This window comes from Sabethes cyaneus, chromosome 3 (genome assembly GCF_943734655.1).
Source record: "Sabethes cyaneus chromosome 3, idSabCyanKW18_F2, whole genome shotgun sequence".
In the NCBI taxonomy this organism is placed as follows: domain Eukaryota; kingdom Metazoa; phylum Arthropoda; class Insecta; order Diptera; family Culicidae; genus Sabethes; species Sabethes cyaneus.
This window is the reverse complement of record NC_071355.1, coordinates 108,965,949-108,981,435: the sequence shown is the minus strand read 5'-3', so window position 1 is coordinate 108,981,435 and position 15,487 is coordinate 108,965,949. Positions and strand designations below refer to the sequence as shown.

Here is a 15,487-nt window from a genome sequence, read left to right as displayed (position 1 = left end):
TTTTCACTGCGCATCGCTCTATTACTTAAACAATAACATACATTATTTAAACAGCTTTATTGAAAACAGTGTAGCGACCCTGCCCGCTACTCTCCCGTATACTAATCCTGCCTGGATCCGAAGGACGAAATCCTGGATCAAATCATATTATTAACTTCAACATTTTATTCGATTACCCGCGCCGGTCAGTGACTCGATCGAGCGACGGCGCCGGTAGGGCAAAATACTTCGATGAAAAACAACGCGTTCGGCACCATTCTAGGTTAATGAACGCGCAAGTTTCTTAACCTGTCGCAACGAACAGTTCCCAAAACAAATGCGGGGTTGCGCGAAGTTGCAGTTTTGCCGACTAAGGTAAACAACGAAGCGCGGAACTGTTCGAGTTGACAAAAAACAAAGTTCCCGCGCGAGGGCTAAAATGTATGCGCGAGAGGGAAGCTCAACGGACAGCGTGAGGTCTGCCGCTAGGGAGAATAGGACGGAACTACCTCGAGAAGGAGGAGTTTCCTTAGGGTAAACAGTTTTTAGCAAGTAAGAATTAACTTTGTGTAAAAAGTTTAGGAAAATAAATGGGAGTCCAATTTGGCACGCCGACCCGTCCGGTCGGTAGTGCGACTTAAAAACGGTTATTTTATTTCTTTTTTTTTTTTGATTTTTTCCTTCCGCGCGTTTTAGGATCGAGGGGGCCCTTAAGGCCCCTTCATTGTATGGTGACAGCGGTGGGATCCGACCCCCCGCCATTTCTGACTGGTGAGTCATGAGTGACCACCGAGGGGAGGCACTCTGAGTCTCTTTTTAGTTCATTCGCATTGCAAAGGCAATGTTTGTAAATGTTGAAATTAACTTTGCTCGCGGCATTGAGGCCACGGTGAAGAAAGCGCTGAATCAGCAGTTTTGGGCTGCTTGCGCGTTTGAAATTATAAACAACTCAACCTGCGGCGCACTATGATCGGAGGATCATGGTCTTTCGGCCAGAATCAGATGGAAATGTTTGAAAAAAGTTTAATCATTTTGGAACAATGTTTTTTCCCTCGACATACGTAACCCAAGTAGTGGGACCGACTGGGGATACTAAGTTTGTTTTATTCAAATTTATATTTTATTTTATTTTTATTTTCCGCCTTTCAAGAGTACTGGCGGAACAGATTTGCATTACTAGAGTTTAATTATTATGGTGCAATTATTAAATTTTAATAATTTATTAGGAGTTTTTTTTATGAATTAAAAGCAATTTTAACAATTTTAAATAAAATAAAATTTAAAAAAGAAAATTTTTGAACGATAATGTTAATTCGATGTGATCAGTTGATAAGCTGACAGCGGCGGTGGAGACAGCCAGCGGCATCCACAGCATATTTGTATGCACAAGCAGCAATTTTAACCATGCTGCAGACTCAGACTGATGTCTGTTAGTAGTAGGGATGCCTACTTTATACAAAAAAAAATGTTTCCTTTTATTTTATAGGAAAGATTTTGGTTAAAAATTTTTATTCAAAACTCGAAGTACACATAGAGTAAATAATAAATCTTTTTTTTTCACTAGAGAAAATGAAAAAGGAAAGTAATAAATGATGAGGAGAAATACGAGTACTCTCATTAGAAGTAAAGAAATTTGACAATATAACAAGTCAAATGAACAGACGAAAGAGTGTGGAAAACACCTCCCTTTTAATATGATATATAAGAAGAAAGCAGCAAAGAACTGCCAAAGTTTACCTTTTTTCTCTCTCTCTGCTAAAAGGCAATAAACATGGAAGACTTTTACGGCCGAAAGGGCATATGACAAATTACAAAAATTTAAGGACGAACGCCCCACGTAGAAAACATAGGATACTACGTGGAGGAGCGGGAAATATAAAACAGATTGAAACGGGGAAAGATAATAAGAATATAATAAATATATCCGCGAAGAACGCGAAAGCCGGTGCATAGAAAACATGAGACACTATACACGCGAGCAAAAATAAAAAGAGATAATGAAATCGGGAAAAAATATAAAATACACAAGTGCCGGTGCATAGAAAACGTGAGACACTATGCACATGAGCAAATCTAGAAAATATAATATATGAAAAAATAACAAGACAAATATGGAGAAGAGCCAGAAAGAGCCACTCCATAATAAAAACGAATACATGATGACGATAGGGAGTCGTAGGACTTTGCCTAGAATAAAGGTAGTTAAAGGATTTGTTCTACATACAAGATTGTGCAAAAAGAACAATGAATGACGAGGCCATGATGGCTATGACAATGAAATTTTTTTTCTCAGCATCGAAGAAGAAAACTAGACACAGGGGAAAATGTTGTTAAGATATATTCGGAATGTTGGTAGAATCTCCCGAAGGGGATCTCTTGCGCAGAACGGCGAATGAGACTGTTGAAAAATTAACAAGGCAAGCCAAAACCGGAATGTATGAGTATGCATGTGTGAAAGAGCGAATAAATACGGGAATGGGCACCCAGAATAGATGAAAGCACGAATGACAGTCTTACCGATGCCCAATGCCGAAATCCTCAGGTGCCTGCACCTATAGAGGGAGAGGGGAGGAAGATGCAGGCTACTGCATAATAAAGTGGGAAAGTTGGGAAAAAGACAGACGATCAAAGACAAATTTATTATTGAAGAAGAATTAAAAGGTAAATGAGAGAGCGCAAAGTGAAAGAGAGAGAGAGGGGAAAGGGGATATTAAAAAAAAGGGGTTGTTTAAAAATTTTACACGTTGATGAAAAATGCCAACGAGGTGCAAAACAGAACTTTTAATGAAATAACGAAGGTATGAGAAAAGTCACCAACCTTACGTTGAAACTTAGGAATGAAAAAGGGTCATGAACCCGTAGCTCGAACGAAGGCAAGGCGTTCGGCTCAAAAAAAAAAAAAAAAAAATTTATAGTAATCGATTTATATACAACCTGTTTGTGTACAACTAAAATTATAACAAAAATCTTTATATTTATACATGTAAAATAAAAACCCCAAAACAATAAATCTAACGAGAATTAAATATTTAAACAAAACTATACGTTAAATAAAGACTTGCTTGGAATAGCATTAAGTAGCTAGATAGGGATCAAGAAAAATTACGGGCTTAGGCTATAAGAAACAGAACACAATAGATACAATAGGAGCTGACAACATTCTTTTTTCAAAAACTTAACAAACAAAGTTATATGAATTATTACGGCCCGTTAGGAGAAAGGCAACCTGCGGTAGCCTTCAGGTAAATAAATGAACGCAGCCGATGTGTTTTATGAGAAACTAAAAAATCGTGTTGAGTTACCGCCGGTTAACGCGTTTAGGAAGTGCTATTTTTAAGAAGTGAATATTACGATTACACAAGTACGAGAGGACGACGAAAATTAGCCATGGGGATGTGTCGCGCAAGACACCAACGGGCTCCATGTCAGATGAGCCATGATGACGAGACGATTTTTTGAGACGACGAGGTGAGTGGGAGTGGGGAGTCGCGAGCGTCAGGGATTGGCGGGATTCGAAGGAGACGAGAATCAAGGGACCACAACCAAGAAGCAGCTAGTGAATGCCAATGACGATAACAAAAAGTGAGGAAGGACGACCTCAATTTCGATAAGTGAAGAAGCAACGGAGGCGCACGGTCGACATAAGCTACTACCGACGACCGCGCCATTTTTTTTTAACACGAAAGAACCTGCAAGCAAAAGTAGAGATGCTTGTTTGATTCCGCTGGTCACGCTACATAAGATCAGCCGGATCCTCGCTACGCACCACATAAGTCCGATCGACTATTTGGGCATATGTGCAGAAGGCCAAGGGGCCGCAATTATAAGTACGCAGTCTTATCTGCCAGTAGGCCAAGGGGCCGTAATATTATAACCACAACCACGAAAGTTTATGATAGGCCAGGGGGCCGATACGAAAAAGTGAAAAAGTAATGTAATGAAAGTAATGAAAAAGTATATTGAAGCCAAGGGGTACATCGAGCAATGCAAAGCACAGTGTTGCCACGCCATACACCACGCGCAGCCAATAAGCCGCGGGAACGACGATTTCTAAGAAGCATGCAGACGACGATTTATTTTTGAGAGACGGTCGACGACGATAATACCACGAAGGTTGACTACGATGCCAGATGCCAAATTCCGAGAAGCTGCCCAGATGACACGAGGAAGAATCTCCGTTTTTTCCGACACGCTCAACGCTCCCACCATTCCCCAGAACCTCTCAGATAACAGTAAAGATGAATACCATAGTTGCGGTGATCTGGACCGGACGATGACAGGTCGCCGATGTCGCCGATAGAACCTACCTAGATTGCTGAAATTTACAGGAATACGTACACATGAAAATTCTCTCCAACACAGTTGCTTACGTTATCAAGCAGTGTCACTAATGGCCATAAGCGGCGGGGCACTAGCTAATTACAAGAAGAAAAAAATTATAATCAGAAGAACTTTATTTTATAATCAATGTATTTCGATTTTATAATCTATTTAAAAAAAGTCAATGTCAGAAAAAGTGTCAGAAATTATGTCGGATATCAATGAAATGAAGTCTATTCATATTGTATTCACTATTGGAAAGGGTAGTTATCCGCCACGCTGTTGAGTGTTGTACCTCACTTCGCCTTCACTTCGATTTACACACCAAGTGCCCATCACCCACCAGTTGTCGAGCATCTCTTTCAGCGGTGCTCAACAGCTCATAAGGGGGAGGAGATGTAGCGACCCTGCCCGCTACTCTCCCGTATACTAATCCTGCCTGGATCCGAAGGACGAAATCCTGGATCAAATCATATTATTAACTTCAACATTTTATTCGATTACCCGCGCCGGTCAGTGACTCGATCGAGCGACGGCGCCGGTAGGGCAAAATACTTCGATGAAAAACAACGCGTTCGGCACCATTCTAGGTTAATGAACGCGCAAGTTTCTTAACCTGTCGCAACGAACAGTTCCCAAAACAAATGCGGGGTTGCGCGAAGTTGCAGTTTTGCCGACTAAGGTAAACAACGAAGCGCGGAACTGTTCGAGTTGACAAAAAACAAAGTTCCCGCGCGAGGGCTAAAATGTATGCGCGAGAGGGAAGCTCAACGGACAGCGTGAGGTCTGCCGCTAGGGAGAATAGGACGGAACTACCTCGAGAAGGAGGAGTTTCCTTAGGGTAAACAGTTTTTAGCAAGTAAGAATTAACTTTGTGTAAAAAGTTTAGGAAAATAAATGGGAGTCCAATTTGGCACGCCGACCCGTCCGGTCGGTAGTGCGACTTAAAAACGGTTATTTTATTTCTTTTTTTTTTTTTTTATTTTTTCCTTCCGCGCGTTTTAGGATCGAGGGGGCCCTTAAGGCCCCTTCAACAGTAGTTAACTAGTTTTTCAACAATACAAGATATAGCGTTTGCAAGAAGCTCACATATACACCCCGGCAGGGTAACTTTTAAAAATATCTCACTTCTAAATACGTCCTTCTGGAAAGTTACTCTTGGCGAAAAAATGTTTAATGAAAAATGAATCCTTGTGTGGTATCCAATATATCAGCAAAACTTTCCAATTCAAAAATCAAAATTCCAATCAAAAATAATCGAGACACGCCGATTTGCTATTTGAGCTGGAATTGTCCATGTCAAATAAGATGGTATAACAAAAGTTCCTTCCACCACTAGGTGGATTAAATCGGGTTTTTTATATTACATAAAGCAGTATACTTACATGCCTAACCATTCGCCCTGGCTTTCCACGACATGGTGATTTTCGCCTATACTTGAGCGATCCAGTCTGCGCGAGATGAGGGACCGCACTACTATGTGAAAAAGTGTTTCCCGCGGACAAATTGTCATCATCAATGCTAAATATCATCTCTTCATCATTACGTTTTGACTGCTCTCGAACTGAAGTGCTGCCTATATGTGTTTTCTTATATGTACTTAACTTGGAAAGATCTCCCAAACCAAGAGCCATTCCAGTTACTAAAAGCTGTATTTCATCATTTTCAGGGAAGTCCAGTTTGAATCTTAGATCACATATTGCACATGGTATCATTGCTCTCATTTTGAAATATATCACTTGTAACAAACGTTGAAAATGTTTTGAAAAACTAGTGTTTGGCTGAATAGTAGGTAATTTGGCACGCCATATTTGAGTAAACATTTGTAGATTCCTCACCACTTCTAAGTCATGTTGTCCAGGGACTGTTTGAGTATTCACAACGACAAAACCACTAGAATCATTATGAAATTGAAAACTATTCGAAGCCATAAGAAACTAAATACTTACTCTGGGGGACACGGCTCCATAAGAAGCGAAATAATTTCCATATCATGCATATCATCCAATTCTAGTACACAGGCTTCCTTATTGCCGTAAGTAATATCCATGTCCATTACATCCTCTTCAGAATCATCAGAATCATCCGGTTGAGCTAACGATTTGTTATTAATATTAGAATCGTTTACCACCTTTAAATGACTGAATTCCCTATTTCTTTCCACTGTATTACAAATTGTTTTTTGCAGTTCATTCAACTTGTCAACGTCTGCTCCAGAATTCCCAGCGAGAAGTTTCGGCACTGTTGGTGCAGGAAGTGCCGAAAGATATACGGCAGTTCCTGTTGCCACTAACGCCATCATCCGTTCTCCAACAGCTACAGACACTTTCAAACCAAAAATGGCATTCATTCCCCTCATTTTTAGTTTATTGATGAGAAGTTTATGCAGTTCAATCTCAAGAAAAGGAAGCGCATCAGACATTTCCTTGGCATTCGATTCTCCTTTAAGGTCACGCTTTGATCTGCATACGTGGGCTTGTATTAAGGTTCCGCGTCCATTGACCTGAAATCGATACTATATTACTTAACCTTTTCACATCTACGGGTACAAATTAGGTTATCATCAACCAGCCACCGAATCGATGGAGGAATAAAAAATGTAGAGCAGCATTTGAAAGAAAAGTAAGCGCTAATACACAAAAGCACTCGTTGAAATAAAAAGACGCATATCGCTAACTAATAGGGGAAACAAGGGAGACTTGATCCCCATTTTGTTTTATGTATATTTCTCAAAAGTCTACTAGAAAAAAACCAGGGTTTTCAATTTTTCGGCAGTTTACAATACAGCTTACTACCTACAATTTATCAATTAGTGATACGTAGCGCTTAACAAAAGATATGAGATATTTTGTAAAGTACAGAAAATTGTACATATTCAAAATATGCGGGAGACTTGATCCCCCGTTTAGGCACAATTGATCCATTTGCAAATATATATTTTTAAAGCTCAACTTTCATTTGGAAGTTTTATTAAAATAGGCCTAGTTCATATAGTATCATTATTTAGTGTACAACAGTTTAATTCAAAAGTATAAAAAGTATTTAGAAATCGTTAAGTGCATCGATCTGTAAAAGTATAGCTTTGGACATCTTTTATAATTTGCGACGAGAACTTTTTCGTTGGGTTTTAATTTTTGAAGCATTATATTTTTCCTGTTTAATAATCAGAGCGGCCTCCAGCTTCAATTTCGTTGGTGCATCTGTAAGGATGTGTATCTCCTCGTTTTCTTACTCTTCGCATATTTTTACGTGGTGATGCCTTTGGAAATGGTTTTATATTTACAGGTGTTTTGATAATTGTATTGTACGGAATCATCGATTTTGGTACCTGATTGATAGAATTCTTCAAACAAGATGAGTTGTTTTGTTCAGATGAATTCTTTGTCTTTCTTCATCCTTGGAAAATGCACAGGTTGCTCCTTCGTAGTCCGGTTGGTAGATCAACTTTTCAGAAGCATTTTTTCGCTCTCTCACATATCGCTTAAGTGTCATTACATTCAAATTGAACATTTTTGCGGTCGTTCTGACCGGATTTCCAAACCATTCGTGATTTTTACATAACGAATGTTTACGATATGGAGAATTGTTCATTTTATTATTTACGACATAACGGCCTCCAAGCTCTTCATTTCCTAACAAAAGGATCAAGTGTCACTGAAATTATGTGGATCAAGTGTATAGTGAACTCTCGGAAAAGTTAATCGATTGGGGAATGGGTCGAAATATTAACTTTTCTGAGTAGTCCTAAGAGTCATCGAAAATGATAAATACAAAAGCGAAAAATATATTCTCGGATATAGGATACACCTTTTTAGGAATCTGGAAGTTGTAATGTAAAGAAATATGTGGCAAGATCCTTATGAACTGATACTTCCTGATAGTTCCTTTCAGTAAATTTAAAATAATCGGTAACTCTAGTTTATTTTTAATTTTTCGTAGTCTACGACAACGTTTTGGTAATGTTCGCGCTTATTTTTTGTTCCTTACTGTTCCTTCTTTTGTATTTAAAATTCAATCTGAGTTTGCGCTTTTCCAGTTTGTTATCAAAAATCCTGAAGCAACTATGTGCCCGTATTGAACTATTACTACAACTGTCCGGTACAAGAGTTTAATTTAATCCCAGCTATGATGATACTCTGTATGAAGCTGTGGAAAGACGATAACAAACCCAAAAATGAGAAATAAAGATAAAAGGAAAACACACGTGTGTGAATGAACGCTTTGGACAACCAATAAATTTAAACTCTCAGAAAAGTTAAGCCAAAAATTAACTTTTTAGAGCGTTGCATAAGAGCTAATATTCGCTTAACTTTTCTGAACAATTAACTTTTCAGAGAGTTAACTTTTCCGAGAGTCTACTGTACCTGTCGTAGTAAGTTTTACTGAAAATTAATTTTGTAAAATATATACAAGTTTTATTGTAAAATGTATACAGCATCAATGAATAAACATGTTTAGCTAATTTTTTGTTTGAAAAGTAATTCAAAAATTTCAAGGCAGTTTTCCGTAGCCAAAAAGTTGGACTTCACTAAAAAAAGAAGTATAGAGAATTATTCCGTTGCAAATCTTATTGTATTATATTTTCTTTGCAATGTAAAAATTTATTACATTTTTGTTTTGCAATTTTGTTAGTTGAATGAAATGTACAACTTTGTTTTTTTCTGCATAAAAACAACATTGTTTTTACTGAGAAACAATGAATGGATCAAGTGTCCCAAGGGATCAAGTCAGCTACGTAGCCAGAAGGGGGGGCCCGGGGGCCCAATTTTGATTTTAACTGTTTTATATGCATATTTTTGCGTTTAGAACTACAATACATTAAATGTATTGTGATGTATTATATTTATACGCAGTAAGATATGCATATAATCTATTAGGAGCCAAGATAGGGCTCCTGGCCCCCACCTCTGGCTACGTGGCTGGATCAAGTCTACCTGGTCTCCCCTAGCAATGATTACAGCGATTATAGCAAAAAAAAAATTTTTCTTTTTTTGCTTCATTCACTAGTACAGATTTCCAGAAAACTCAGTTGATACAAAACACCCGATTTAATCGACTTGGTGGTGAAAGGAAGCTTTGTTATACCATCTTACTTGTTATCTTAAAATATAAAATACTAGCTGACCCGACAAACTTCGTATTGCCACAAATTAGCCTGTGTTGTACATAAATCATGAATCTCGGATGATCCTTGTCACAATCTCGAGTTTTGCAAGCCCCCCAGTGGGCTGCGCTTCCGACGGCGGGTCACCGGCAACACACGCGACCGTCTCGTCCTGAATGATCTAGTGTTACTAAAGATAGTTTTTGTGGTCTTGTATTGACTAATGTTTTACGGAAGAGTCTGGAATTTTTCGAGTTTGATTAGTTTTTGAGTTTCGCAAAAATTTCTGTTTTATTTGTATGAGAGTCCATATCCCCCTACCACAGGGGTGAGAGGTCTCTAACTATCGTAAAATAAATTCAAGACTCCAAAATCTCCCACATGCCAAATTTGGTTCCATTTGCTTGATTAGTTCTCAAGTTATAAGGAAATTTGAATTTCATTTGTATGGGAGCTCCCCTCTTAAAAGGGGAAGGGGTCGTAATTCACCATAGAAAAAATTTCTGCCATCTAAAACTCCCACATGCGAAATTTGGTTCCATTTGAATGATTAGTTCTCGAGATAAGAGGAAATTTGCATTTCATTTGTATGGAAGCCCACCCTCTTAAAGGGGAGTTGGGCCATAACTCGCTTTATAAAGAAGAGAGTGGTCTCAATTCACCATAGAAAAAAATCTTGCGTCCAAAACCACTTACATGTCAAATTTGGTTCCATTTGCTTGATTAGTTCTCGAGTTATGAGGAAATTTGTTTTTTATTTGTATACGACCCCCCCTCTTAAAAGGGGGAAATCCATAGAAAATATATCATAGAAAATATTCTTGCCTGAAAAAACACCCACATGATAAATTTGGTTCCATTTGCTTGATTAGTTCTAGAGTTATGAGGAAATTTGTATTTCGTTTGTATGAGAGCCTCCCTCTTAAAAAGGTAAGCGGTCCTAATTCATCATAGAAAAAATGGTTGCCTCCAAAAACACCCACATGCCAAATATGGTTCCATTTGCTTGATTAGTTCTCGAATTATGAGGAAATTTGTATTTCATTTGTGTAGAAGCACCCCCTCTTAAAGTTGGGAGGAGTCCTAATTCACCATAGAAAATATTTTTGCCTCCAGAAACCTCCACATGCCAAATTTGGTTCTAATTGCTTGTTTAGTTCTCGAGTTATGAGGAAATTTGAATTTCATTTGTATAGGAGCCCCCCCTCCTAAAGTGGGTAGGGGTCCCAATTCATCATAGAAAAAATTTTTGTCTCCAAAAACACCCACGTGCCAAATTTGGTTCCATTTGCTTGATTAGTTCTAGAATTCTGAGGAAAATTGTATTTCGTTTGTATAGGAGCCCCCCTCTCAAAGTTGGGAGGGGTCCCAAATGCCAAATTTGGTTTCATTTGCTTGATTAGCTCTCGAGTTATGAGGAAATTAGTATTTCATTTGTATAGGAGCCCCCCTCCTAAAGTGAGGAGGGGTCCCAGTTCATCATAGAAAAAATTTTTGTCTCCAAAAACACCCACGTGTCAAATTTGGTTCCATTTGCTTGATTAGTTCTCGAGTTATAAGGAAATTTGTATTTCGTTTGTATAGGAGCCCCCCCTCTTAAAGTGGGGAGGGGTTCTAATTCACCATAGAAAATATTCATGCCCTAGAAAACTTTCACATGCCAAATTTGGTCCCATTTGCTTGATTAATTCTCGAGTTATGAGGAAATTTGCATTTCATTTGTATAGGAGCCCCCCTTCCTAAAGTGGGGAGGGGTCCCAATTGATCATAGAAAAAAATTTTGTCTCCAAAAACACCCACGTGCCAAATTTTGTTCCATTTGCTTGATTAGTTCTCGAGTTATGAGGAAATTTGTATTTCGCTTGTTTAGGAGCCCCCCCTCTTAAAGTGGGGAGGGGTCCTAATTTACTATAGAAAATATTCTTGCCCTCGAAAATTTTCACATGCCAAATTTGGTTCCATTTGCTTGATTAGTTCTCGAGTTATGAGGAAATTTGTATGGAAGCCCCCCCTTTTAAAGAGGAGAGGAGTTATAATTCCCCTTATAAAGAGGGGAGGGGTCTCAATTTACCATAGAATAAATTCTTGTCACCGAAAATACCCACATGCCAAATTTTGTTCTATTTGCTTGATTCGTTGTCGAGTTATGCAGAAATTTGTGTTTCATTTGTATGGGAGCCCCCCCTCTTAGTGGGGGGAGGGGTTTCTAACCATCACTAAAACATTTCCTGGCCCCAAAAAACCTCTACATGCATATTTTCATGCCGATTGGTTCAGTAGTTTTCGATTCTATAAGAAACATACGGACAGACAGAAATCCTTCTTTATAGGTATAGATATAAAAATGGATGTCTGTCTGTCTATCTGTCGGGATGTGCCTTATAGAATCGAAAACTACTGAATCAATCGGCGTGAAAATTTGCATGTAGAGGTTTTTGGGGACAGGAAAGGTTTTTATGATGGTTAGAGATCCCTCCCCCCCCCCCTAAGAGGGGGGGCTCCCATACAAATGAAACACAAATTTCTGCATAACTCGAGAACTAAGCAAGCAAATGGAACAAAATTTGGCATGTGGGTGTTTTTGGTGACAAGAATTTTTTCTATAGTAAATGAGACCCCTCCCCTCTTTGGAAGTGGAATTATGACTCCTCTCCCCTTTAAGATGGGGGGAGGCTTCCATACAAATGAAATACAAATTTCTTCATAACTCGAGAACTAATCAAACAAGTGGAACCAAATTTGACATGTGAAGGTTTTTGGAAGCAAGAATTTTTACTATGGTAAATTAGGACCCCTCCTTACTTTAGGAGGGGGGGGGCTCCAATACAAATGAAATACAAATTTCCTCATAATTCGAGAACTAATCAATTCGAACCATATTTGGCATGTGGCTGTTTTTGGAGGTAAGATTTTTTTCTATGATGAATTAGGACCCCTTACCTTTTTAGGAGGGGAGGGGGCTCCCATACAAATGAAATACAAATTTCCTCATAACTCCAGAACTAACCAAGCAAATGGAACCATTTAGCATGTGGGTATTTTTGTAGGCAATTTGTTTTTCTATGGTGAATTGAGACCCCTCTCCTCTTTAGGACGGGAAGGGATCATAATTATTATGACCCCTCCCCCTTCAATAGTGGTGGGGGCTCCTATACAAATGAAATACAAATGTCCTCTTAACTAGAGAACTGATCAAGCAAATGGAACCAAATTTGGAATGTGGGGGGTTTTGGAGGCAGGATTTCTTATGATGATTTGAGACCCCTCACCCCTGTGGTAGGGGGATAAGGACTCTCATAAAAATAAAACAGAAATTTTTGCGTAACTCAAAAACTAATCGAACTCGAGAAATTTTAGAATCTTTTATAAAACATTAGTCAATAACAAGACCACCAAAAACTATCAATAGTAACATTAGATGATTCAGGGCGAGACGAACACAGGCCGCGAGTGCTGCCGGCGACCTGCCGTCGGAAGCGCCGACCACTGCGGGGGGCAGCCCCCCGTAGAGATCACCACTATCTAGGTTTATTTATTAGGGAAATTTGTATATTAAAACACCCATGAACTCATCAGAAACTTGCAAAACTCGACATTGTGATAAAGGTCATCCAAGATTCAGGATTTATGTACAACACCATTTAATTTGTGGCAATACGAAGATTGTCGGGTCAGCTAGTCTATACCTATAAAAAAGGATTTCTGTCTGTCTGTCTGTCTGTCTGTCTGTATGTTTTTTATAGAATCGAAAACTACTAACCGATCGGCGTGAAAATTTGCAAGTAGAGGTTTTTGGGGCTAGGGAAGGTTCTCTCGATGGCAAAAGACCCCTCCCCCCACTAAGAGCGGGGGCATACAAATCTATGCCTATAAGAATGGATTTCTGTCTGCTCTATGTTCCTTATAGAATCGAAAACTACTGAACCGATCAGCGTGAAAATTTGCATGTAGAGGTTTTTGGGGCTAGGGAAGGTTCTCTCGATGGCAAAAGACCCCTCCCCCACTAAGAGGGGGGGCTCCCATACAAATATATGCCTATAAGAATGGATTTCTGTCTGCTCTATGTTCCTTATAGAATCGAAAACTACTGAACCAATCGGAGTGAAAAGTTGCATATAGGGGTTTTCGGGGCCAGGGAAGGTTCTTATGATGGTTAGAGACCCCTCCCCCCACTAAGAGGGGCGGCTCCCATACAAATGAAACATAAATTTCTGCATAACGCGAGAACTAATCAAGCAAATGAAACAAAATATTACAGGTGGGTGTTTTTGGAGACAAGAATTTTTTCTATGGTGAATTAAGACCCCTCCCCACTTTAGGAGGGTGGGGGCTCCCATACAAATGAAAAACAAATTTCCTCATAACTCCAGAACTAATCAAGCAAATGGACCCAAATTTAGCATGTGGGTGTTTTTGCAGGGAATTTTTTTCTACGGTGAATTGAGACCCCTGCCATCTTTAGGAGGGGAATAATGACATCTCTCCATTTTAAGAGGGGGGGGGGCTCCCATACAAATGAAATACAAATTTCCTCAGAACTCGAAAACTAATCAAGCAAATGGAACCAAATTTGACATGTGGGTGTTTTTGGAGACAAGAATTTTTTCTTTGAAGAATTGAAACCTCTCCCCACTTTAGGAGGGCGGGCTCCTATACAAATGAAATAAAAATTTCCTCATAACTCGAGAACTAATTAATCAAATGGAACCATATTTGGCATGTGGATGTTTTTGGAGGCATGAATTTTTTCTATGGTGAATTGAGACCCCTCCCCTCTTTAAAATGGGAATTATGACCCCTCTCCCTTTTAATAGGGGGGGCTTCCATATACATGAAATATAAATTTCCTCATAACTCGAGAACCAATCAAGCAAATGGAACAAAATTTGACATGTGGATGGTTTTGGAAACAAGAATTTTTTCTATGGTAAATTGAAACCTCTCCCCATACAAATGAAATGCAAATTTCCTCATAACTCGAGAACTAATTATTCAAATGGAACCATATTTGGCATGTGGGTGTTTTTGGAGGCATGAATTTTTTCTATAATGATTTAGGACCCCTTACCTTTTTAGGAAGGGGAGCTCCCATACAAAAGAAAAATAAATTTCCTCATAACTCCAGATCTAATCAAGGGAATGGAACCAAATTTAGCATGTGGGTGTTGTGGTAGGCAAGTTTTTTTCTATGGTGAATTGAGATCCCTCCCCTCTATAGGAGGGGAATAATAATCCCTCTCACTTTTTAAGAGGTGGGGCTCCCATACAAATGAAATACAGATTTCCTTATAACTTGAGTACTAATCAAGCAAATGGAACCAAATTTGGCATGTGGGGCTTTTAGGGAGCAGAAATTTTTTCTATGATGAATTAGGACCCCTCCCTTTTTTGGGAGAGGGGCTCCCATACAAAGGAAATAATAATTTCCTCAAAACTTCAGAACTAATCAAGCAAATGAAACTAAACTTGGCATGTGGGTGTTTTGGGAGGCAAGTTCTTTTTCTATAGTGCATTGAGACTCCTCCTCTCTTCAGGAGGGAAATTATGACCCCTCCCCCCTCTAAAAGGCGACGCTCCTGAAATATGTACAAATTTCCTCATAGCTAGAGAATCAATCAACCAAATGGAACCAAATTTGGCATGTGGGGGATTTTTTTAGTTTTAGTTTTAGTCGCCTCACCCCTGTGGTAGGGGGATAAAGACTCTCATACAAATAAATCAGAATTTTTGCGTAACTTAAAAACTAATCGAACTCGAGTAATTTTAGACTCTTCCATAAAACGTTAGTCAATAACAAGATCACCAAAAACAATCATCAATTAGGTTTATTTATTTTCCTGGGTTTACTGACCTCTATTACACTCAAGTCGCTTTTTACGCGAAGCATACGTCCTGTGTAAATCAAAACCACGTAAATTCCGAAAGTCGCGTAAAAAAACCGCGAAAATTCCGAAATTCGCATATAAATAGTCGCGTAAAAAAAACTGCGTAAAAAGCGACTTCAGTGTACTTCTTTCCGTTGGGTCCGAACGAGCGACAGCGAGTAAGGAGAGAATAACCCCTGCGAAATGGTACTTTCCACGA

At 39.0% G+C, this 15,487-nt stretch overlaps 1 protein-coding gene across 3 annotated transcripts in view; it reads right to left on the bottom strand.

The window, feature by feature from the left end:
* LOC128744567 (C2 domain-containing protein 5) overlaps nt 1–15,487 on the bottom strand; it is a 255,968-nt gene that overhangs the window by 74,998 nt on the left and 165,483 nt on the right. For all 3 annotated transcript variants that reach the window (XM_053841668.1, XM_053841669.1, XM_053841670.1), the window contains exons 12-13: nt 6,249–6,802; nt 5,685–6,192 (exon numbers count right to left, since the gene is read on the bottom strand). In XM_053841668.1, the coding sequence (XP_053697643.1) occupies nt 5,685–6,192; nt 6,249–6,802 (1,062 nt within the window). The remainder of the gene's footprint in view (nt 1–5,684; nt 6,193–6,248; nt 6,803–15,487) is intronic.